General features: G+C 40.2%; 1 protein-coding gene across 4 annotated transcripts; it reads left to right on the top strand.

The window, feature by feature from the left end:
- Positions 1 to 101: 101 nt before the first annotated feature.
- On the top strand, positions 102 to 25,883 carry ZNF711 (zinc finger protein 711). Of its 4 annotated transcripts, none has more exons than XM_056859245.1 (9): positions 102 to 212; positions 5,706 to 5,807; positions 7,146 to 7,676; positions 17,207 to 17,365; positions 17,943 to 18,089; positions 19,779 to 19,871; positions 21,184 to 21,231; positions 22,006 to 22,149; positions 24,190 to 25,883. In XM_056859245.1, exons 2-9 carry the CDS (start codon positions 5,729 to 5,731, stop codon positions 25,365 to 25,367), a joined length of 2,379 nt encoding a protein of 792 aa, XP_056715223.1. In that variant the 5' UTR covers positions 102 to 212; positions 5,706 to 5,728; the 3' UTR covers positions 25,368 to 25,883. The 4 variants fall into 4 exon arrangements, with proteins under 4 accessions (XP_056715223.1, XP_056715224.1, XP_056715222.1 ...); XM_056859244.1 differs by having other exon boundaries at positions 103 to 212; positions 19,779 to 19,916; XM_056859246.1 differs by lacking the exon at positions 22,006 to 22,149 and having other exon boundaries at positions 19,779 to 19,916.
- The last annotated feature ends 367 nt before the right edge of the window (positions 25,884 to 26,250 follow it).

The raw sequence follows: 26,250 nt of genomic DNA on the forward strand, positions 1-26,250 counted from the left end.
TTCCTGCTTTTCAGATGGGACACTGAGAGTCAGAAATTATGATTTTCTCAAGGCCAACAAGACTGACTATGGGAGAAATCTCATAGTATCAGTCAAACTTGCCTTCCATTTGACAACCCTGGAACCTTTGTGAAGGAGAGCACTAATACACCTGTTTTGTTGATGAGAAACTGAAGTTGGAAGCATGTGACTTGCACAGAGAGAGTTAATGGGTGAGCAAGATTTAAATGTCTCTGTGTCCTTACTGGTTTTATGTGCTACCTGACCCTATGAAGAGTTACATGGATACTAGTTTGTGGCATTACATCGAAGAACTGCCCTGCCTGCTAGGGCAAGGTAGATTCTGGTCTTCTCGCACAGCCTTACTTCATAGAATCCTTGCAATCTGCATTAATTATTATGGAATAACTATCATCCGTTGGTTCTGGTTGTACATTCATAAATACAAATTAATTATTGAAAGAATAGGGGGAAATATTAATTATTGAAAGAATAGGGGGAAATATTAAGTGGAGCGGATAAAGTATAAATAAAAGTTTGATACTAGCCCTGATGCCGCATCCATCCCCTTTACTCTACTTGAGTTGTTATCTTTTGGAAGATGTTTGTTAGATGATCTTGAGTATGCATCCTGTAAATATTTTGTCTCAGTGGGCTATGCTGTACCAGTAAGGAACATAAACGCAGTAGTTTAAAATAACCAGTCTCACACCAACAGAATAAAATGGAATCATGAAGGCTCAGAACGAATACATGAACAGTGGAAGGAAAAAAGACAAAATATATCCCAGGCTAAGCAACTCAGAAGAGTGAATTCATAAAGGCTAACTGCAGGTGGTTACCTAATAATAAAATTCAGTTCTGCCACTGAAATCTGCCCTTCTGATTCATTCCCCAGCCCATCTAAAAGTTAAGCCCTCCAAATTACTGCAAATTTCAAGAGCACTTCTCATAGTTACCTACTTGAAAACAGGTCCAAAGCCGTATTCCAGGTGAACCTTGGAGGAAGAGAGATGGAAGAGCCTGTTCTCTGCTACATTGCTTTTTCTCTCTCTTGGTTTAGGGGAGCCACCCATTCTCGAGTGGGGATAGAGGCACAGTGACCGTTTTTCAACACTTTTAACTATTTTACCCCCTTCCCATTTCTTTCCCAGGATACAGTATGACTGGTGTTCTCATTGTATTCCATTTTCCCATAAACAAGTACCATCTATGTAAGATCATATCACTTGGCTTAGGTCCTTGGCTTTGTTATGGCTATGCCACACCCATGCTGCTATCTTCATCTTAACAGCCAGGTTCTCAGTTCTTAGTCACTTATGCACCATTTTTTAAAAAGGTAGATACGCTAACTTTTTCCACTGAAAGGGATCCATTTTTTCCATCATGAACAACTTCGGGTATGCTACCCCAGAATTTTTTGGGTTTGGATATGTTGGCAAGAACAGATTAACATATCGTAAACTGGGTTGCCTCCTGCTGACTAGATCCTGTCAGAGCCAGGCTCTACATTGCTTAGGTTCTTGCTGTACCTTCCACCTTTGTTGAATGATTATTGCAAGGGGATTGGAGGACAGCCAAAGCGAAGTTGTCTCATTTAAGCACTGTCCCTGTGCAGAGGCTTCTAGTGACCAGTTCCAGCACAGATGATATCAGTCTTGAGATGAAACATATACAGTTAATTCATACCTGTGTGAAGTACTAAAGGCCCCTATAACTGAACACACCTCTGTCCCTTTGGTACTGGAGATTTGCCTGGTCATCTGGAGGCAATTTTTATTTATTGCAGGTGGTTTACATATCAGGTCAGTTACAAGCCTGGCTTTGTGCCATAGTTTGTAAGCTGCTCATTTCTTTGCAAAGGTACTTTATTCTTATAAGAGGATAGAACAAAAGAAGGCCTGTTTATTATACTATTATATGCTATAATAAAAATATAATAATAAAATTTACTTATATTCCACCCTCCACCATCAAAGCTGGGCTCAGGGCAGCTAACATCAGTATACATAAACAAACATAAAAGCAGTGATAAATAATATACACAACAGTTTAAAGCATTAGATTAAAATAGCTCTGAGAATAATCATATATCTAGTGGCATCTTATCCATTCCTATCGAGGAGTTATGTTCTTCTGGTGGCTGTCAATCAACCATCTTTTGGATGTCCTACTTCAGGAGATAGGAGATGGTCAGGAAAAAGGACAGGAGATGGGAATAGGAAAATGGGGAAGGGAAAAGGGGGGAGGGGAAGGGAGGGAGGCCAGCTTCTAATGGTACCCGTTGCTGCCCTCAACCATAGACCTGGCGGAACATCTCCATCTTACATACCCTGCAGAATTGGGCCAAATCCCACAGGGTGCGGGTCTCATTAGACAAAGAGTTCCACCAGGCTGGAGCCAGGGCCAAGAAAGGACTGGCCCTGGACAAGGACAGCCGGATGTTCTTAAGGCCAGGGATCGCCAATTGATTATGCCCAGCTGATCGTCAGGCTGTCTGGGGAGTATATATGGAGAGGCAGTCCCACAGATACAGTGGTCCCAGACTGTTGAGGGCCTTGAAGGTTAATACCAAAACCTTGAACATGATCTGGAATTCAGTTTGGAGTCAGTGCAGCTGGTGGAGCATAGGTTGGATATGTTCTGTCCAAGGGGTCCCTGTTAAGACTCACGCACAGCATTCTGGATCAGTTGCAGTTTCTGGATCAGTCTCAAGGATAGCCCTGTGTAGAGCAAGTTACAGTAGTCTAGTCTAGAGGTGACCGTCTCATGGATCACTGTGGCTAGGTAGGTCGGAGATATGCAGGGGGCTAACTGCCAAGGCCTGGCGTAGATGAAAAAATGCCGTCCTGGCAGTTTGTGTGACTTAGGATAAGGAGGCATCCAAGATCAAGACCTCTTGACTGAGGTCACTGGTTCCAGCTGAACCCCGTCCAAAGTGGGAAGATGGAATCCCCCATACAAATCTCCCTGGCCCAGCCACAGGACTTCCTTCTTCAATGGGTTCAGTTTAAGGCTTTTATGAAAATTAAATGTAGATTCTGGGCAGTTTTGTAAAGAATCCAACATTTTCTGATAGAAGAGTCTGAAATTGAGAAGAGGGAGTTAAAAATACTTGTTCAGTGCAAAGCGCTATAGGAATGTGTCTCTTTGCTATTGTTTTAAAAGTACCAGATACTTTTCTGAAAGAAAACATTTTCAGACTCTAATGCTTTGACTCTTCTGTATCAACAAAAAAAACTCCTATCAAAATAGAATATGAATCTGTTCCAAGAGTACTGGATCAAAGTAGTACTCTGTTGTGTTTTATAGTGGATTTTCTGAATGATGTGAATCACAGTTTTTAGGTAAACATCATAAAAGAAGTTGGAAGCATTTCCTATGAACAACAGAGGGTTTGTTGTGATCAGATATCTACACTCCACAGTTACCTTGTCTCAGAACTCTTACAGACTTGTTGCTCCACCATCATTCTAGTGTATGGTTTTTAAATTTGCCACTTCCTGAGAAAATACCCAACTCTCAAAAAGTGCAATTGCAGCACGTACACATTAATAATTTTAATGTCAACCAACCTAAAGTATGAAATATTTCTACTTCCTTACCACTTTCTATATTTTTCTATATAATTGTTTTATCGAGTCATAATTGGAACATTGGTTCTTGTAGGTTATCCGGGCTGTGTAACCGTGGTCTTGGAATTTTCTTTCCTGACGTTTCGCCAGCAACTGTGGCAGGCATCTTCAGAGTAGTAACACTGAAGGACAGTGTCTCTCAGTGTCAAGGGTGTAGGAAGAGTAATATATAGTCAGAAAGGGGTTGGGTTTGAGCTGAGTATTGTCCTGCAAAAGTATTGTCCTGTAAGTATCAAGATAATGTGCTAATGAGGGTATGGTATGTTAATATGGAAGCATTGTATCCTGAAGTGATCTGTTAATGTGTGTAATCCAAAGCTAATCTGTATGGCTATTGTTGAATGCTGTCTTTGTCTGGAGGTTTTTCAGGGCAGGAAGCCAAGCCTTATTCATTCTTAAACTCTCCTCTTTTCTGTTAAAGTTGTGGTGATGTTTATGAATTTTAATGGCTTCTCTGTGCAATCTGACAAAATAGTTGGTAGAATTGTCCAGTCTTTCAGTGTCTTGGAATAAGACCCTGTGTCCTGTTTGTGTCAGTCCATGTTCAGCCACTGCTGATTTCTCAGGTTGGCCAAGTCTGCAGTATCTTTCATGTTCTTTTATCCTTGTTTGTATGCTGCGTTTTGTGGTCCCATACAAACAAGGATAAAAGAACATGAAAGATACTGCAGACTTGGCCAACCTGAGAAATCAGCAGTGGCTGAACATGGACTGACACAAACAGGACACAGGGTCTTATTCCAAGACACTGAAAGACTGGACAATTCTACCAACTATTTTGTCAGATTGCACAGAGAAGCCATTGAAATTCATAAACATCACCACAACTTTAACAGAAAAGAGGAGAGTTTAAGAATGAATAAGGCTTGGCTTCCTGCCCTGAAAAACCTCCAGACAAAGACAGCATTCAACAATAGCCATACAGATTAGCTTTGGATTACACACATTAACAGATCACTTCAGGATACAATGGTTCCATATTAACATACCATACCCTCATTAGCACATTATCTTGATACTTACAGGACAATACTTTTGCAGGACAATACTCAGCTCAAACCCAACCCCTTTCTGACTATATATTACTCTTCCTACACCCTTGACACTGAGAGACACTGTCCTTCAGTGTTACTACTCTGAAGATGCCTGCCACAGTTGCTGGCGAAACGTCAGGAAAGAAAATTCCAAGACCACGGTTACACAGCCCGGATAACCTACAAGAACCAATGAACTCTGACCGTGAAAGCCTTCGACAATATCATAATTGGAACATTTTAGTTACATGTTGTATTTTCTAATAACTTCATTAAAATAGCACCTGAGTGTACTACTTATCACTCAGTTGCTCTGCTGATATTTCGTTGTTGTTGTTTTTTGCAGAAGAGATAGCAATAGCATTAATTTAAACACCTTTGGTAAATTATAATCCCATTTACCAGTAGGATTGGTAGCATTATTTATGTTGCTCCTTTGCTTTTGAAAGCTGATTTGGGACTGATTTGACACTGGTTTAACCTTATTCCCCATTAGGATTTTTACATGTCCATTTCAGGCCTAGTGTATTGATTACTGTGAATCTGCTTCATCTAAAGATTCTTTGTCCTTACATCAACCCTTCATCCAGGCCACCAAAATTAAGTGGGGAAAAAGGTCTTGGGGTGCTCCCCAAGTTCTTGGGTTTGACTAGATTTCAAAAAGGAAAGATCCATTGTTGTGGAACAGGCAAGAACCATATCTGTGAATCATGTGAGGTGCTTCAATCATGGTTATTGTGATGTCATTATGTGGGAGGAGGGCAAAGACATCTTTGAGGACTGTAGGGCTAAGCCTTTCAAGACTGTATACGTTGATACCATCACCTTGAACTGTGCCCGAAAGGTACAATATTATTTTCTTAATGATGGACCAACCCAGTTAGGAGGCAGATTGTTGTATCCTGTACCACCTATAGAGTCCTTGTATAAACAACACCACATACCTAAATATGTTTGCATTGAAGTATACATAGTGCAAAAGTATTGTATATAGTTTGTGTTTGTAATACTTAACTGCATAATTTTCTTTTTACAGTTTGTGAATGAGTGTACCTGATTATGGATCCAGGTGGTGGAAGTCTTGGGCTACAGACACAGGAGTCCAAAATGCCTCATACCATGATTATGCAAGATTTTGGTAAAACATATTTATATTCGTTTTTAACTCACACATTTGTTAATTAGTTGCCAGAGTTAATCATGGATGCCAGAAAGTGCACATGACATTCCTGGACAGAAGCATGTTCTTAGGGACCAGACTATACATAGTGTCATGCTGGCATTCTGCAAGTCTTTTCTGTGCCGCGATGCTGCCATGTTCCTGACAGTACACTAAAGGCAGAACCACACCCCAGCTAGGGTGGCCAACTGGCTAGAGAAAAAATGTCCCATCCCTTTCATAGAGGCTTAATGGGATGCTATTTACCACCCTGCCATGAAAAGCTTCAGTTGCCGATTTTCGCACATTAAGCCTCTGTTAAACAAACAGGACATTTTTCTCCAGGCCTGTTGGTAACCTTCACTCCAGCATGAAGGCGTATATGCATACACATTACAGTGGCACACACCCTTTAAGTTGAATTGTGGCACACTTTCCCAAAACGTCACCAAGAAAAGTCTTTCATAAATTGCTACTCTGTTCTATTATCTAAGCTTAATTAAGCTACTGTGTAACATATTGGGTGGCATAAGAATACTCTAGTATTTTTAATTAACTACAGTGTATTCTGTGCAGCATGATCCTAAACATGTTTCTTCAGAAGCAATGTATTTATTGAAAACATTTCTAAACTTTTCTTCCTCCCAGATAACTGGGACCCAAGATGGGTAACATCAAAGCAAGTCCTACAGAGTTCAGTTAGGATTTTCTCCCATGTAAATGCATAAAATTGCAGCTGTAAACGCATAGGGCACTTTCACACATACTGAATAACGCACTTTCAATCGTTTGCAAGTGGATTTTGCCATTTCACACAGTAAAATCCAGCTGCAACGTGCATTGAAAGCGGATTGAAAGTTAATTATTTGTCATGTGTGCGAGCACCCATAATGATATGCTAAAGCAAGAATACTGGTATTGTGGTTATAGCACACATGGCAATTTGACAAGCAGTGCATAATTATCAAGCAGCCTACTGAATTATTTAAGTGCTGTGCAGAAGTAAGGCTATTAAAATATTTGTCGCCCAAACACTCTGCTCCCCATCAGAAGGGCTATGCCTCACATGAGCTGCTGCTATCCATCCTGTTTCAAACCTCCAAACCTGACTGCATTACACTGCACTCTTATGTCTGTTTTTTATTCCAGGGTTGGGCCAGCATGTTGAGTTGACCAATTGTGTTAACTTTTTGAAATAAAATACATTGAAAGGCAAGAGAGTGTTTTTATCAACTACTAGTTAAAATACTGAAATGTATATATTTTTTGCTACAACAATATAACTATTCTTTTTTGTCATTCTCAATTGTTTCATAGTGACTGGAATGGCTGGTACTGCTCATATTGATGGAGACCATATTGTTGTGTCAGTCCCTGAAGCTGTACTAGTTTCTGACGTTGTCACAGATGATGGAATAACTCTTGATCATGGCTTAGCAGCTGAAGTTGTTCAAGGACCTGATATCATCACTGAAACTGATGTTGTTACGGAAGGTGTGATAGTTCCTGAATCTGTTTTGGAAGCTGATGTTGCTATCGAAGAAGCTCTTGATACCAGTGATCATGTTTTGACTTCAGATCTAATAACAGAAACTGTTAGAGTTCCTGATCAGGTTTTTGTGGCTGATCTTGTTACGGGTCCTGATGGACATTTGGAACACGTGGTACAGGATTCTGTGTCGGGGGCTGACTCCCCCACAATAGTTTCGGAGGAGGTTCTTGTCACGAATTCAGATACGGAAACTGTGATTCAAGCAGCTGGCACTGTTCCTGGCTCTACAGTTACTATAAAGACTGAAGATGATGATGATGGCAAGAGTACATCTGAGGACTACTTAATGATATCTTGTAAGTGAAATAAAAGTCTATTTTAGATTAAGGGTATTCAAGCTGGTGTGATACAATGAAGAGAGACAACTGGATATAATTTGGTTGTTAATTTTAATGGTATGTTCCTATTGTGTAGGCCATACTTAGAAGAATGTGTTAATAAACTGGAGTGGTGGTCTGAAATTCATTAAAAAATACAGAAAGGAGGAACTGAATGCAAGAGTCAGAGATGAGATACAACCATTACAATCGATAACTGGGATGTAGAGGTTCTAGCTGATAGCAGGTTCCAGTAGTGTGGTGCTGTAGCACAAAAGCCTAAGATTTGGAAAGTAATATAGTACGGGAGCACTCAGCATAGATAATTCTTTATTCATTCTATCATGTTTGAGTAATGCTGTTCGAGAAATGATACTGACAAATTGGGAAAGATTCAGAGATCACAGGATCGATAGTGTATTTGTGAATTATAAAAGAGGATGATGAGGCTGACCATGCTTAGATGAATAGGAAAATGGTTCAGTCTTGGCTCAGATATAACATTTCTTGATCTCTTAACTATGGCTCCAAGATTAGGCGCACCCTAAAGCTCATACGTGCTCCTTCCTTCTCATACTTCTACTGCACGCTCCCTTCTCTTCATTACCTCATGTCAGCATTGAGTTGAATTATAAACGTAGTTAGCTTCAGAGTTTGAAACTGTGGTTAGAATTGGATTCTGGGTTTAAAATTACCTATAGTTAACATTTAACTCAGCCTTCTCCACCCCTTGTGAGCCAGGGGAATTAGGAAAAATTAAGGGAGGAGGAAGGATGTGTGAATCTGAGGGTAAAGGTGGAGGGGTAATGTGTGCCAGAGGTGTGCATCATATTTCTTGACTGTTAGACCACCATTGAACATAGATGGAAAATTAAACTTTAAAAAAGAGAAAGAAAATAGGTGGGAAATTATCATTTTCAAATATTCCAAGAATACCTTTGTGACATTGCTCTCTTCACCTTCTGCTAAGTAATCTCTGACTACTTTGTATTGTGTTCACATATCATAAAATACATAGCCACATACAACCCATGTATTTTTTTTCTTTAAAATGAAGTGATTTGTAGACAACTAAAGATACAAGCAGCAAGTAGTTGCCTTATAATTGGGGTTGCCAACCTCCAGGTAGGGGCTGGAGATCTCCCACTATTACAGCTGATCTCCAGGAGACAGAGATCAGTTCCCCTGGGAAAAATGGCCACTTTGGCAATTGGACTCGGTGTCATTGAAGTCCCTCCCCTCTTTAAACCCCGCCCTCCTTAGGCTGCACCTCCAAAATTTGCAGGTATTTCCCAACCCAGAGCTAGCAACCCTACTTATAGTATAGGCTGGTGATACCTTTGCTTTATCACAAGTTGTCTTTATTAACATTTATGTTATACTTAAAATGGCCATACCAAGATTAACCATTTTTAACTTCCTGTTTTTTTCCAAAATCTGTGGGATTGTCCCACTGTTACTGATAATGTTTGAAATGTAAAATTAGTTTTGGATTTTGAAAGTGTTGCAATTTAGAAATGGACTTCTTTGAGTGTACTATGAATTTCGTGGCTAGTTAGCAAGACGCTTACTGATAATTGGCAAGAGGCAGTTTTCATGTTCAGACGATCCAAGCAGACATGTTGGTCCACTGAGTGTAAAAGCAATATTTACTGTACAATAGAAGATTAATATTTAAATGACATCTCTGTAGATCAGTATAGATTTTTAATTGTTCCTAGCCATCAGCAATAAGAATAATAATTATGTCAAAACGGGATAGTCTTTCCCAGTGAATTAGTCAACCCTGTATAGGCACAATCTTTCAAGTAAGATTCCGTTGTATTTTGCAGAAATAATTTTCTAACTATTAAATGGCGATTGTGTTCCTTTGGAACTGAAGCACAGATGGTCCTACTATTTTTTTTTTTGTTATTTTATGGTGCTATAACATATTACCATGTGTTGCATGACAACTTGCAACCTGGTGCAAATTAGTGAGCAAGAGCTAAAGGGTGTCATTTATTGTTAATGAATTATGAGTAAGTCTCCATTTTTCTCCATTTATTCTATGTTATGTTTAACATATATCGTAGTTAGTTATGGAGATTTTATTTTCATGATTAAACAAAAAGGTTCTCAGTAAAGCTATATCATTCTGGCATCCTTAATGGTGCATATGCTCTGGAAAAATCTTACAAAACCTTCCACCATAGTAGCATGGTGCATAGTACATGGCTGATTTTTGAGCTCTCTAGAACTCTCTTCACTTGGAGTAAATTTCCTTAAAAATTTTTTTGCAAAAGGTGAAATTCAAAGACATTTATCTTGCTTTTACAAGTAGTACCTAAAGATAATTTGGGAAAATACATAAAGTGCAGCTAAGGTAGCGAGTGTAAGGAAAAAAAATTACACTAGTAACATAAAACATCCTTTTTTGTTTTTCAGGTTTGCGATGTTCAGACATCCACAGTGGATTGCTAGCTCTTGATCCATATGATGGCACTGCATGCACAATGCTGGTGATCCTATACCCACTACAGAACCACACTGGAGCTGTCCTTTAGGGGTAAGGTAATATTCCACCACCACCTCCTTTTAAAAAATATATTACAGCATAGCAGGGGTGGGCAACTTTTTCTTGGTGCTGAGCCATTTCCCCTAGTCAACAGGCAAGTTTGCTGCCATTCTAATAGGGCTCCACCTACTTTCACACTCCCCATAGTGGCGCTGTTATGGTAGCATAGCAGGGTGATGGCGTTTGCTGCTTAGCAATACATGGAGTTACCATGTGGGCCATGAGCATGTAAGTTGCAGGCTGCATGTAATTCAGAACTGACACTGGGCCATAAAATGGGTGTCTGGGGCACATCTGGCTTGTTGGCCAAAAGTTGTCCACCCCTGTAATAGAGCATTGCATCGTTTGCTAAATTTAAACATGCCTCCTACTGTTCCCTATGAGATATAAACTAGAAAAATCAAATTTTCAAACATTTTGCACAGCTGTTAAACCATGGCATGTATCTCATGGGCTTCTATGGTGGGTGTGATATCACCAGCATAGTGCATGCTGAGACATCACATGAATTGGGAGCTGGCAATCCACAGTGAATCTGAACATCACACACCTGGAAACAGCAAAAAAAGGTAAGTTTGAGGTGGTCAGAATTCTTTCTGTTTCTTATAAACAATTCTTCCACCATTACTTGTGTTGTGAATGGCTCAATATAAAATTGATAGCTGGTATTTCCAGGGATTGGTTCAATTTATTCCTTCTTTCATGGGCTTAGCCCCAGAAATACTCCTAAAGCTTTTAGTGTTATAATGAAGAAAATGGTGAGATGTGTGGGATTAATGAAACTGCAATTTCTTTTTTTAATTCTTATCTATGCTGCCCTGCTTGTGCATCTGCGAGCTTTCATGCACTGACCGTTTATGGAAGAGTGTTCGGTCCAGGGGTGCTTTCTTGGAGGCCAAAATTGGTTAATTTAGAAGTCTGCAGGAAATGATCATATTTTAGTTGTTGGTATAAATAATAGACTTACTAGATGCCAAGTTACAGTTGATAGCTATACTGCACTTGTATTTAAACAATTTATTTCATTTATTTATGTCCCATCTTTTCCCCCATCCAAGAGGTTTCAAAGTGGCATAAAAATGCACTAAAAATAAGCAAAGCACACAGTCATTAAAATTAGAACTATAAAATCACAACAACCAAAACAGCCTACAGTTACCAGTTCCCTGAGAACCTTCTTCAGTCAGTGGACTCCTTAGTACATATTTTTTTGCATTGTCCTTACATATACCAACTTAGGCTAAAATGGATTATACCATGTTTTAACAAATGGTCCACGTTTTCTCGAGAAACTCTTAGAGGACTCTGACCCTCAGTGTACATATTTTGTTGCTTGTTTTTTGGAGGCTGCAGATAAGAGATGAAGGGAGGTGTTCTTAGAGATGGGTCTTATTTAAGTTTTATGATTTTATTGTTCAAGACCTCAGTCTAAGAACAGGGGGAAAGAAAGAATTCCCTGAGAAGTATTCACAGATAATATTGAGCCGCCTCCAGAGACTGCCTTAAACAGCACTGCTGTGTATATACTGCACTCCAAGCCAGAAGTGCACATAGGTCCTGAAAATGTAAATATGTAAAAAACAATTAGAAGAGAATAGTAAAAAAGAAAAAAAATCAGTAACATAATTCAGCAACATATATCAAACAGTGAAAAGTGACAGCAAAAACCAGGAAAGTAATAAATAGCTGATCGATTCAAATCAATATAAGAGCAGATTTAAAAAAAAAAAACCAGGGCAGATAATACAGAGCTATCAACATTGTGTAAAAACCTTGGAAAATAAAATGTTTCACCTGCTCCATAAAACTCAGCAGGCTTGGCACCAGGCAATCAGCTGCCAAAAGGGAATTCCAGACTGTTGGGCAGATTTATATAGGAGTAGTTCGATCCCGACGGAAGTCAGTTTCAGGTAGCCGGCTCAAGGTTGACTCAGCCTTCCATCCTTCCGAGGTCGGTAAAATGAGTACCCATCTTGCTGGGGGTAAAGGGAAGATGACTGGGGAAGGCACTGGCAAACCACCCCGTAAACAAAGTCTGCCTAGTAAACGTCGGGATATGATGTCACCCCATGGGTCAGGAATGACCTGATGCTTGCACAGGAGACCTTTACCTTTTAGTTGGTCTTTAAATACCTCCTATAATGTTTATACACTCACACGTACATATGTTTATCTTTTTTCTTTTAGTCTCCTGTCTTAGTGTGACACCGTTCAGAGCCAAATTGACTGTATGAACAGTACAATTAAAGTAAAGAAAATACCTCCTATTGTCCTAACAAGAGCCAGCGTGGTATAGTGGTTAAACTGTTGGACTAGGATCTGGGAAACCCAGGTTCGAATCCCCACTCTGCCAGTCACACACTCTCAGCCTTGACCCTGGCAATTATGTGGATGGGAGACCTCCAAGGAATACCAGGGGCGTGGTGCAGAGGCAGGCAATGGCAAACCACCACTGAACATCTCTTGCCTTGAAAACGCTACGGAGTTGCCAAAAATCAGCTGTGACTTGATGGTACTTTCCACCACCATTGTCCTAACACATTTTTGAAGAAGTTGAGATAGAGTTGAATTTGAGTTGCCTCCATATTTTCAGTACTGTTGCCTTTTTGCCAGCACTTTTTCAAACATGTTTTCTCACCATAAAGGTTAGATACAAAATTATTAGAATTAATAAAAAAAACCAAGATATTTAGCTGTGCAATAAATACCATGTAGTACAGATTACTCCATGAATAGTGTTTTCACCTTTCCTGGACAGACTTTGGGGGGGACTAGAATGTTACTTCCTGTGATTGCTGTTGAAAAGCTGTTTCCAAGGCAGGCAATTTCAGGAGAAGTTAAACCTCTTCCATCTGTTAGTCTAAGTAAATGTAAATATTCCATGTGTTTAAACAAGCACATGTGTAAGAAACATTTGAGCTCTACTGTGTACTGTGGAAATAGCCTGCACATGAAAGAGCTTTTTAACCACAGCCTCAGCCATTTAAATTGGGCCTTAAGAGTTTGATCTTTAATTACTACCAGCATGGGCTGGATACTAAACTTCATTCTTGATGTTAAAAACAATGTATTTCATTAGAATATCCTTGCACTGCCTGTTCATTAATCCATTACATTGTAGAATTCCATCACTCTGTTCTACTTTCATTCTAAATAAGCTTTCTAGATTTAACATTATTTAATAGAAAAGTGGGTGGCTGTGCCAATCACAAAAGTAGCAAAAATTAGGTTACAATTGAACAAGCAGTGGCTGGAGAAAGACTTGTCAGGATGCTCTAGGCTGATCCTTCATTGAGCAAAGGGTTGGCCTATATGGCCCCTTCCAACTCAATGATTCTATGATTCTTATAAGTAGCAGCTTCTGCATATGCAGGAGATTCCTCAAGGATGCAGAAAAACATAATTTTGTTAATTTACCAAAGGAATCCTGATGAGGACTCATCATGTCCCACAAGGTACAGAAATGTTGAGAGTCGAGTCTATTAAAAGGGGTGGGGATTCAACAGGAAATGAGAGAAACTAACCTGCTCAAGCAGTTGAGGACAAACAGAATCCTGGAGAAAGATTTGGGTTGTATATGGGGGGTAGATGTTTAGTTGTACCAACCCCTGCAATACTTTGCGAGCCCCTAACTTGCTTCCCGTAATAGTGAAGTTCATGGTTGAGTGCCCATGAGTAAGACAATCCCACAAACAAGGTAGGGCCTTCTGTATTTGTGCACAGAAAAATAATAGCTTTGTGAATTGGCACGGGGTGGGGGGAAGACACTCAACCCCCCATATAGCTTCATGAAGACTGAGAGTTCTCAGTGCTCTCTGGGAAACATGGAATGTTGAGGGCATTTGAGTGAAAGTCAAAGAAGAAGAAAATGGGGGTGGGGAAATTGGCCTGCTGTGGCCCATTACAGCTTGTACTATTTTTGAGTGAGAGATTTAGGGGAGGGCAGTCATTTTCCCCCTCTCCTTAATTAATCATGGTCCCATAACTTGTTGATTACTGTTAGCCAGTTAAAATGGATCCATTCCAGTACATTTGTGTTTATACACTTGTGAATTTTGTTCTGAATCCTGGGTTAAGGGTCATGATTTCAAGAAAACAAATTACTGCTTTACCACTGGGATACTGTTGCCTTGCAAGCAAGGGACTTGCGTTTTTTAACAGATATGTTTGGGGGGAAATCTATTTTAAGAGGTACCGGTAAGATATTCCTCATGTGTTTTATATGTCTGTTCTGTTACAAATGCTTTTTTTTAAAGGTACTATTCTATTTTTGCCATAAATATTTTTCATTTTATCCTTTTTCACTGCAGTTGCTTTCATGGTAAACAAGCATGCTGAAATAGGATAATGAAGCAAGAATCTATCTAGAATGTTGTTATAAGTGACTGCAACATATCTGTTCTTATCACCAACTAGGGGTGTGCAATTGGATATTGCCAACCCAATACAATGTCCAATATTTCCTGTATCAGGTCGGATCAGCAGTATCTGATACCATGAAAGGCTTTCCCAGCATTTCCTGATTCCAATATTTTTCTTCTAGTTAATATTGGAAATATTTGAAATTGTGTCAGGAAGCCTTTACCTGTTCACACCTGGCAAACTGGCCCTTTAAACTTTAAAGGGCCATTATTTTCAATGGGGAAAACCCCAGGCCAGGTCTCTCCACATTGAAAATAATGTCCCTTTAGAGTTTAAAGGGCCAGTGTGTCGCATACCAGCTGGAGGGCTAGTCTAAATAATGGCCCTTTAAACCAGTTGTGGGTTTCCCTCTCCCTTGCAGGTGGCAGGCGTTGCAAGGAAGAAAGGAGAGCGTGTGAATGTGTACAGGCCTTTATTGTCACTGGGTGGCAGACCTGACCTCTGGTCTTCGTTTTATTTAAAATAATTGGCAGTAGATCTGGCATCCACAGGTCTGCCACCTATTTAGAGTGTTCCCCGGCTGGTCTTCAGCACATTGGCCTTTTAAACTTTAAAGGTCCATTGTTTTCACTGCGGGGGGTAGACATGGCTTCAAAAGTTTGGAGGCCAAGTCTTCCCACTGTAAATAAAAGGCCGATGCACCACAGACCAGCTGGAGGCCCTTCCTCTGTCTCCCCTCTCTTTCTGCCTCTAGGGAAGGAAGCACTTGCCAAACTATCATTTTGTACACACCCCTATTACCAAACCGGAAATACATAGAATCCTTCTTATACAATATTTGTGCACTGACAGTTACACTGGGTGCAGCAGTAAGAGACTTTTTTTTTGAACAAGTAAAAACACTTGCCTGTTACCAAAACACATTTCTATTACCATTTCTGTTTCTTATAATCTGATACATGAGAAATGCACAGCTTGACGCAAATCAAAGTTTGTATGACATTTACCTTTTTACTTTCAAATTACTGAATGTAAAAGCAGTGTGCCTAAATTATATAAGAGTAACAGTATTATTCTGAACTGAGTTATACACCCTTCTGAGTCCATTGAAGTCAGTGGGCTTAAAAGACTGCAACTCTGCTTAGGATAGCACTGTTAGTGAAATTTTGTTATTTCCATTTGGCATTTATCCTGTGTATTTCACATCATTAGCATATTTAAGGTTCTGCTAGACTTGGTCTTGTGTAGTAAGTTTACCATTCTGTTATTCTTGTTTTCTTTGATTTTGTGTGAGCATGCAGAACTGGTTATTATGCACCCAACAGAGTGATAATTGTATTTCAGCTAAAAAGAAGGAAAAGGCCAGTTGTTTCCTTTCCTACATTTTTTGGTCATCCAAAACGTCATCTGTAATGCATGAGTAACCTCTTTGTCTTGACAGCATCTCTTGTAAGGCACATCCTCTTGCGTCTCATATGGTTTGCTTTACTGAGTTTGAATAGTGTGGTATTTAGGTTTGCCAACCCTAAGCATTCTGTACATTGCTTTTTACTGTTAGCATTATCCATAGAGTTGCTGCTGTCTTTTGCATCTCTCTGTGACAGATGCAATTAAGCATTATGCAGATCCCATGTACCTATATTTTTTACTGAAAAATAAGGGCATTGTATTTCAAAGACAAGGTGGCTGTTCCAGAAGAAAGTTTTTATTGTACTGATCCATGATGAGACTTTATATTTTTTAGAAAACCTTACTTCACGGGTGGCCCAATTCACCCCTTCCTTTGTGTACTCATCTATGTACACAGGAGAGAATTCAGACAGGGCATAACTGAGCCCTTTCCTCTCTTCCCTAGAACAGCCCCCCTTTCCCCCTTGGCATCACATCTAGCTTTTATTTTCAAGGGAAGGCTGTCTATATTAATATTTGTGTCCTGTTTTTCCTGTTCACCTTAACCATGGTTGGAGAGGAGGGAGGTGGAATTTGTGCACAGCAGAAAAGGGCTGTGAGGATGGTACGTGCAATCCCTCAGCCTGCTCCAATCTCTTAAGAAATTGGAGGTATTACATCTGTGTACTGCCCTTACAAGGTAACTTGCTATCTTTTTAATATGGTTATAGTTCTGTCATCCGTTCATCTTTGGAATGCTATATTCTGGAAAGCCATATCACGGTGGTTAAATACTGAGCTTTATCAGATATGTTGCCAGTGTTGTGAGAATGAATACAGACAGGGTTAATATCTGTATTTAAAACTGATAAGGTGCATCTTTAATCCTATATATTTTGAGGGGGAAATAGAAGATGGCAATATAGAGACAAAATATTATGGCTTTATTTAGTTACTGTGTCCACATTGTAATAAACATGTTTCTACAGGGCACTTGCTGACTTTTTTGGGTGAAAATAGAATTTTAAGTCATATAATTTGTGGAATCTTAACAAAACAAACTTGAATTGAGGTGGTTGCTTTGCATGTCAATTTTTACAACAGATGTAACATTGGTTTTTGCATAAATAAGGGATAGTATTGGTTCTCAATAATGGCTTCTAAATATCCCCCAATTCTATAATTCTTTTTATTTTCATAGTGGATGACGTTGGGGAAAAACTAGACCATATTGGAAACACACCATTAAAAATCAGCACTGAAGTCTCCCATGACAATGCTTCTAAAGATGATGGTTTTGGTTCTGAAGTTATTAAAGTTTACATATTTAAAGCTGAAGCTGAAGATGATGTGGAAATAGGTATGTATCTCAGCTTCTGATCATTCAGTTTGTAGGTTTTTAACTAACTCTACCTGTTCACACTGCTTATCAATGCTTCTGGGTAATAGCCTCTTAACTTACCTGCAGGTCTCTTAAATTGTCTTTCACAAATTAATGTAAAGCAAAGGGATTACTATGAACAAAAACTGGGGCCCATCCATTCCAAGTGGCCACCACCCCTCCTCCTGCCACGGTTTCAGGACCTCCCCTTCTTCCCAAGCCCTATAGAAACACTTGACAGTGCAACCTTATGCGGTGTTATTCCAGTCTAAGCCCATTTATTTCAGTGGGTTCAGACCGGAGTAACTCTGCACAAGATTCTACTGTAAGTTTGTTCCTGCCTGTCATATGCCTAGCCTATGAGATTGCCATGCTACATACAAACTTAAATGCTGCCCCACTGTGCTACCTCCCCTAATTATACTTGAGCAGTGCTCCGTTAGTCGTTGACCTCATATTTCATCCGAGACGCAGAAGAGAAATGGAAACATTTTACTAATTTAAGGATCTTTTCTGTTAAAATGTTGTCCCATGACAGTTATTCCTTCTCTTCAAGGTGGAACAGAGATTGTAACAGAGAGTGACTTTCACAATGGGCATTCTGTAGCTGGAGTCATAGAGCAAGGAGGCGTTGGCAGAGTACAGCGAGAAAAGATGGTCTATATGGCTGTTAAAGATTCCTCCCAGGAGGATGAAGACATTAGTAAGAGAAACAGATTTTTTTCTTCCTGTTGAGAAAATAATCTTCCCATTTCTCTGGCTCATAATTATGTGAACAGTAACCTTGAATGGATTTTAATCCTCTGCTCTTAACTTATGATCCAGTTAAGCTTCAAAAGAGGAAAGAAATCCTAACAATCAACACCCCCCTCCAATTGCCTACGGTTTCTTAAGTCACAGTTAGGAGACACTACTTTGAATGCAAAGAAGACTTTGTGCTGCAGTCCACAAACAGGCTGGAATCCAGGCAGCTGTGCAGTGGCTCTGCCAAGCGGAAGTGGTTATGTCACATCACAGCCTTTTGATCCAGTGCACACATAGCCAGTTGCCTAGTTGCTTCAGGTGAAGCAGTCCTCTATGCGTATACTTGCACATCTTATATATTGTGTGCATTGTGCCTTAGCATTTATGTCACAGTTGAATGCCAGATGTTTTGTAGCTGTTTTGATTTTCATGGCAATCCCGGAGGCATTTTTTGAATGTGTGAAAATAAATGGGGGACCCGAGAGGACTCCTAGGGAAGGGATTTCCCATTCTCCCCTACCTTGCTGGCCCCTCTGGTCACTGCTGTGATAAGCCTTCTCCATCACTTGCCAGCTGGGCTTGGAACAGAGAGGGTGCCAGAGGTGCTTCCCCCTAAATCAGCTAGTCAGCAGTAGCAGGGCGTCTTGGAGTAGAAAGCACACAGGAAGTGGTTTCTGATCTAAGTCTCCTCCCAGCTCCACCCCCAGCCAGTTATTGGGAGGGGGCTGGAAGGAAAGCATGTCCAGTGTGTGTTCTGCTCTAAATCCAGACTACCACCACACCCATCAGCTGGCTGGTAGTAGATGGCAGAGGCTTATAGCAGTGCTGGACAATTTTCAGACCATCACAAGATGTGTCTGAGATTATCAGTGTTACCATATTTAATATTAGTGGATTCACTATATGCATGTGTAAATAAAACATGTCATATGCAAATAAGCCCTTCATAAATTAATTGTATATTTCTTAATTCATAGATCAAAAAATAGCAATCGTTACTTGTTATCAGTTTGCTTTACTTCTGCACTGGACAAAATCTTGTTATTTTATTCACTGTTCAAAATGTATTAAGATTGCCAATGTGCATCTTGATGAAAAAGCAAAAATGCATGACCAAACATGCCGAGTAGCTTTTCCGCTTTCACAGATGTTCGTTGTTGTTGTTTTTTAAAAAATAGTAACATTTAATTTGATAGTCTAAGCCCTAACAGATGAGATGTATTTAGGGTGAGTGTTGTTGTTTCAAACCTTACCTCATCTGTGAACTCACTCAGTAACCTTTGGGGAGCCACTGTTCTCTGAATCTTCCCCCATCTTCCATTTGGGGACAGTCATTCTGATCTATCATACAGAATTGTAAGGATTCTTGAGATCATGTATATGAAATAACTTGAACCCTCTAAATCACTGTCTGGGTGATGATGGTGATAGAATGGTGTGGTATTATTTGATTGTGGGGTGTGTAGACTGGCCCTTTGTTTCTAGTACCACAAGAAACCTGTGACAACCCAACAGAAAGTGTTAGTAGTGAGGAAATGGTATGAAACTGGCATTTTGCTTTAACGCTAGTTTAATTGGTAGCAGGTGCTGGATTGAAAAATGGACAGTTAATGTCATTAATTAAGCCCCTTCTCCCAACTAAATCTAGATTGTGCTGAAATAGCAGATGAAGTTTACATGGAGGTTATTGTTGGCGAAGAGGAAGCAACGTCACTCCCTGATGCACAGCTTGAAGACTCTGGTGTGAATAAAACTTTTGTTCCTGTTGCATGGGCTGCTGCTTATGGTAGGATGCTAGATTCTCTCTTCGTGAGAGTTCCTCCCTCCCTTTCACTTAATTCACTATGCTTCTGTAGGGCTCAGGGCATTCACTCGACTATCTGAAGAGGATTTTAAATATTTTGCTGATGTAAAGAATATTGTGCCACTGGGCATGACTTCACTTTAAGGGCTCTCCGGAAGGCTCTCACTCTCCAGCTCAAGTTGGAATTGAAATAATACTTTCAAAATTATGTCTTGTAGTACAGTACTGTGTGTGTAAAGTGCCGTCAAGTCGCAGCCGACTTATGGCAACCTCTTATGGGGTTTTCATGGCAAGAGTCTAACAGAGGTGGTTTGCCAGTGCCTTCCTCTGCATAGCAACCCTGGTATTCCTTGGTGGTCTCCCATCCAAATACTAACCAGGGCTGACCCTGCTTAGCTTCCGAGATCTGACAAGATCGGGCTGTACCATGCTGCCTTCCCTCCTACAGTACAGGAGTACTTTACAGTACACACTAGTACAGTACACACTAGTAAAGGAACTCCTTGCTCTTGCGTAGCAATGCCTGATAGACACATTTTCAAGCACACAAAGATGTAATTGCAGAAGGTAAACTAACCTACCTACACTTCTGTGGTTCTTCATTTGCTCCTCATAAGCCTCTGAAGTTGTGCTGGTTTTCCCACTAGATGGCGCACTGAGACAATATTATGGTTTCGGTCAGGCTACAAATTCCATTTGACCACTCTCAAAGGCTGCAGGGAAGGGAAGAAAGAGGGTTTTCCAAGCAACAGCTGATCTGGTAGCCATATGTGTTCCTCTGGATTCCTTCTTAAAAAGTGACCAGAGGTTGTATTGAAGGCCCCAGAAAGGTGCATCTGTCATTGGAAGAGTGACGCTTTAGTTGCCAAGTAGTGTGACATTTCTGCTTCTGTGACAAGTGGCTTTTTGTACAAGCTTCACATTACCATGCTGCTCATTTGCTTGCTTGAGCAAGAACAGTGAAGATTCCTTCATGGCATGAAAAACAAGGACGAATGCTTGGAGGCCCAGCATATTTGTATCTTGTTTTGCAAGTACCTGCATCCAAAGTCTGTATGTAAAGTGAAAGTTTATGGGTGACTGTTTCGTTTCATTGGTTGGGCACCCCTCAGAGAGTGCTTTAAACAGAAGGCTTGGCAGTGAAACCTATTTATCAGCTCAATCGTTTTCTCTGTTGGAAAATTTCTAGACCATCTTGATCATGCAGTTGCGATGGTGAATTAATTCGCTAAACTACTGTTTTCTCTAGGAGATGATAGAAGACTTCCCAGGAGGTATGAAGACTGTCAAACACCAGGTGGGAAGATTAAGAATTATTCATATCTCTAGCTTTGCAAAGGAGCTTTTAGCTACACATGCTCCACAAACAATTTAGTATGGATTGGTAGACTAGTATTACAAAGGCAGATAAAAACATTTGAAGGGAAGGAGTGTTAGGGCTATCTACAGCTGCAGCTGTTGGTTCCACTGCTGTGGCATAACTGAGAGCAATTTCTCCACAATTCTTCCCTCTGGCATTTAAATACCACCAATTGACATAAGTAGCAGCCTGAACCTCAGTCCAGGCGGGGAGGCTGACTGAGGAAGTTTAGTGGGCTGAGGCTAGGAAGAGAGGTGTGGAGCAGGGCATCTGGCGGGCCAGTTCTTGGTGGCTTCCTCCTCTGCCCCAAATCACGAACCCAGTCAATCCCCATTATAAGAATTTTAATGTGCAATCTTACACATGTTTACTAAGGGGCAAGTCCCAATCAGTTTACATAGGATTGCAGCGTTGATGTAGAAACAAACATTAATGGTAAAACTGAAATAAATTTGTTTTATGTGTTTGTGTGTATGTATAAAATGATGCTACTTAGCACGGCTTTCCACTTTTTTTTTGCTAAACAAAACTTGTGCAGTTATTTCTGGTGTTTCCAGCATCTTGCTGTGAACCTGAGGTTCATTTACTAGTTTCACTGCAAACACAGTCAAAACAGGTGGCTGCTTCTATGATTGGCTTTGGTTTTCTGAATAAGTTCTTACGAGGAAATCACTGGCATCTTTTTGATGAATGTCTGATCTTTCAACTCAGGAACCAACTTGGAGGCAAGATTAGAAAACAAAAATGGCAATGCAACCCAATTCCTGCAAATTTGTGATAGCATTACTACAAACAGGCTGCTTAAGCAGAAGGCCAGGAAGAGGCGGCGAGGGGATGCAAGGCAGTGGCAAACAGGTAAATTATTTTCTTGGTTAGTTTTTAGAACAAGTAACTTTCAGTATTATAAGCTGAAACTGAGAAATGTAGCTTTTTCTACATTCTTGAACTACCGACACTGCCACAAACTCCAGTTCCCTCTTAATTTATTAACTTCATTAGTAATGCAATCCTAAGCAGAGTTACACCCTTCTAAGCCTATTGAAATCAAATTGATTTCAAAGGGTATATCTCTGATAAGGATTGCAATGTAAATCAGAAAGGTGTGTCATGACTTCCTTTTAGCACAGTATCAAACACAGCAAGAGGAATGTCTGGGTGAAAATGGTCAGAAGGCAGTTTGAATAGCCTAAGTCGGAATAGCCACTTCATGACCGACATTTTCTATTTCTCCCCACGGCAACTGTTTGTACACTAGGAGTGTGCATTTGACTAAAGCTGCACCCAAAAACTTTATTAGTATTGAGGGGGGGGGGGTTAAACCGGAAAAAAATGGTGGCAATTAGTGCTGAAAAGCAGATTCTCAAATAATGCCAATTTATTTTGGCATTATTCAGGGCCACTTTGGCCATACCACCATTTTTTAACAATCCCCCTCCCCTCACTTACCAGCTGGCTGGATCCGCTGCTGGCACCAAAGTCCACGTGGTCTTTGGAGCTAGCAATGCAGAACTGAAGGCAGCTCTGCGCCGTGTATTTTTCAGGTTTAATAAACACGGAAATTTTCAAATATCCAGGAAAAGCTGATATTGCCATTCAGCTTTTTCAAACATTTACAGGGCTATTAAATCCGAACCCGAAAAATATTGTGGGGGGGAATGGTGCACAGCCCTACTGTACACAGCAAACTGTCTGCATGTAGCAGCCTAGAAGATTGTTTCTCTCCTGCTGCAAATCTCTTCCCCCTCCCAAAACTGAAGTGCTGTAATGGAAGTTTGATGGTAGTCGTACTGTGGCTTACTGTTTCGTTAACAAAGGTAAATGTAGGTAATTAACTAGCATCAAACCTGTTAACAAATATTTGCTGTTCTTTTTGACCATGTTCAATTACAAATTTGCTAAGGCTCAAAGGTTGTATATGTCAGACTCAGGTGTTTGTCCTTAGCCTCCTGCAAGCAAAACTCATCAGGCAAGGCTCTGAAGCAGTTTAGACTTTATTAGGAGCAAAATTGGACAAAGTCAGAAGGTGGCTGCCTTCGGGCATAGAAGGCTGCTAATGAAGGAGCAAGGCAAGGGTACAGGGTTAAAATACAGTTCAGACTTTGGAGATGGATGAGCAACTAGAATACATGATAAGCTTTCTCAGGATAGGTATAGACACAACACATATGCAGCTGGGGCGAATGTTGTAAACAGGATAGGCATACCACACAGATACTGTACACAAGCATGGGAACCAGGAGCACATGGCCAGGGCCCTGACTCAGAGCTAAATCCTGGCCTGCTTGGGCCAGGAGCCTGGGAGCTGTAGTGTCAGGCTAAGGGCCTGACAGTATAGTTTCAACTTTGGTCTGACTTTCACCACAAAACAAATCATGTTCTGGCTGCCAGAAGTCCTGCCCTTTTCTGTCCCTTGATAAAGTACTAGAGCTGCTTAATGAACTAGGGCTTTTCTGAATAGTTTAGGGTGAGCAGCCAAGGTGAGTTTCAGTTATGTATTGGCAAAGTGGTAACCAGAGAGAGGATTGTAGCATAGAATGTTACATGACCACAAGAGTTCAGTACAGTGATATGTTAGTTTGTTTATTTATTTAAGATGTTTATCAGCCTCCTTTCTAACTTACAGGAACTCAAGGTGACTTACAATGTGAACAACAATAAAACAATAGAAATACATAATTTGAAATAAATTAATTTAATTTAAAATAAATAAATTAAAACTGCCAGTAGGCAAAAGAACTGAAACTCATCGAATATGTAGCATACTTGTCTTAGTTGTTTCAGCTATCAAATGATATACTTGCTGTGTTTAAAATGACCTTGTGTAGTGTTTAACTGATATAAAAAGCATTATTTTACTTTTTTGCTTCATGCTCTTTTCTGTTTATTTGAAAACAGCTGTTATAATAGGTCCTGATGGACAGCCTTTAACAGTCTACCCTTGTCACATATGTGGGAAAAAATTTAAATCCAGGGGATTCTTGAAAAGGCATATGAAAAACCACCCAGATCATATGATCAAGAAGAAGTACCAGTGCACGGACTGTGATTTTACAACTAACAAAAAAGTAAGCTTCCATAATCATCTGGAGAGTCATAAGCTTATCAACAAAGTCGACAAGACCCACGAATTCACGGAGTACACCCGGCGGTACAGAGAAGCAAGCCCGCTGAATTCGAATAAATTGATCTTACGGGACAAGGAGCCCAAAGTGCACAAGTGCAAATATTGTGACTACGAGAGTGCAGAGCAGGGGCTCCTCAACAGACATCTGCTTGCCGTTCACAGCAAGAACTTCCCTCATGTTTGCGTTGAGTGCGGGAAAGGATTCCGCCACCCTTCGGAACTCAAAAAGCATATGAGAACCCACACCGGGGAGAAGCCTTACCAGTGCCAGCATTGTGTCTTCCGTTGCGCTGATCAGTCCAATCTGAAGACACACATCAAAACTAAGCACGGCACTGACCTGCCCTTTAAATGTGAACAGTGTCCGCAGGCGTTCTCAGACGAGAAAGAACTCCTGCAACACGCAGAGTTGTTTCAGGGGCATAAGATTCATCAGTGCTCGCATTGTGATCATAAGAGCACCAACTCGAGCGACCTGAAACGGCACATAATCTCCGTTCACACAAAGGACTTCCCTCACAAGTGCGAGGTATGTGAAAAAGGCTTCCACCGTCCGTCAGAGCTCAAAAAGCACAGTGAATCTCATAAAGGTAAAAAGATACATCAGTGTAGGCACTGTGACTTTAAGACTTCAGATCCTTTTGTACTTAGTGGGCATATCCTCTCTGTTCATACCAAGGACCTGCCTTTTAAATGCAAACGATGCAAGAGAGGATTTAGGCAACAAATCGAACTGAAGAAGCACATGAAGACCCACAGTGGAAGGAAAGTCTATCAATGCCAGTATTGTGAGTATAGCACTACAGACGCATCGGGCTTCAAACGGCACGTCATATCAATACACACAAAAGACTATCCACACAGGTGTGAATACTGCAAAAAGGGATTCCGTAGGCCGTCAGAGAAAAATCAGCATATAATGAGGCACCACAAAGAGGCCCTAATGTAACATACGATCTATGGAAGGAAGTGGTTTAGAAACTGTGATATGCTAATTGGGGAAGAAAACTCTCATGAACTGTTTCTCCTGGTTTCAAAGCTTGATATTAAATCATAACTTTACATTCTTTGTATTAAAAAGTCTTAAAAAGTATTAGGGTTGACAGGGGGTCTCAAAGCCCCATGATTGTTGCTCATCAAAATCTAAAAGAACACTATACAGAGAGGTGAATGAATGTCTGAAAAAGCTGCAGAAAGAGACCTTGAATGTCTTCTGGTTAAAGTATTATATACATTGTTAAGCTACAGAAAATACTAAGGCAGTTACCTTAGCCCTTTATCAATAATGCCAGTTGTCTCCTTGATGAAAACTGGAGACTGGAGTTCTTCAAAAATGTTCGCTAAGGCAAGTCTACCATATGCAGTTTTTGAGGAGCTAGATGGTAGTCAGTCACTTGGTCATTACATTTTTAAATTGTGCTGGGAAATTGTATTCAAGAATTGGTCAAAAATTGAGGTCTGTCCTGTTTTTTTCTTTTCAAAGCAAACGTACATTTCATCGGGGAATTTTGTTTCCTTAATTAATTTAGGTTCAAAGAGTAATTTTTAAAATCTTTTTTTCAGAGCTGCTAACCTATTTAATTGCAGGATACGGTGTTTAAAATATAGCATTATGTTTTTGAGGTCAAAAGGTGTTGTTTGGTGCTAGGATTAAAGATGTGTATGTATATAATTTCCCTTTTTATCTAAAGCTGCAGTTGAATGTTCAGTATGGCACATGTGACAAAAAGTACCTTTTGACTGATTCAATGATTTATTTTTTAATGAAATAAATAGATGGATGCAGCTGATGGTGCTAAGACTTGGCACAGTTCTTTTTCTTGCTACTTTGA

This window comes from Euleptes europaea, chromosome 13, assembly GCF_029931775.1.
Source record: "Euleptes europaea isolate rEulEur1 chromosome 13, rEulEur1.hap1, whole genome shotgun sequence".
Lineage (NCBI taxonomy): Eukaryota > Metazoa > Chordata > Lepidosauria > Squamata > Sphaerodactylidae > Euleptes > Euleptes europaea.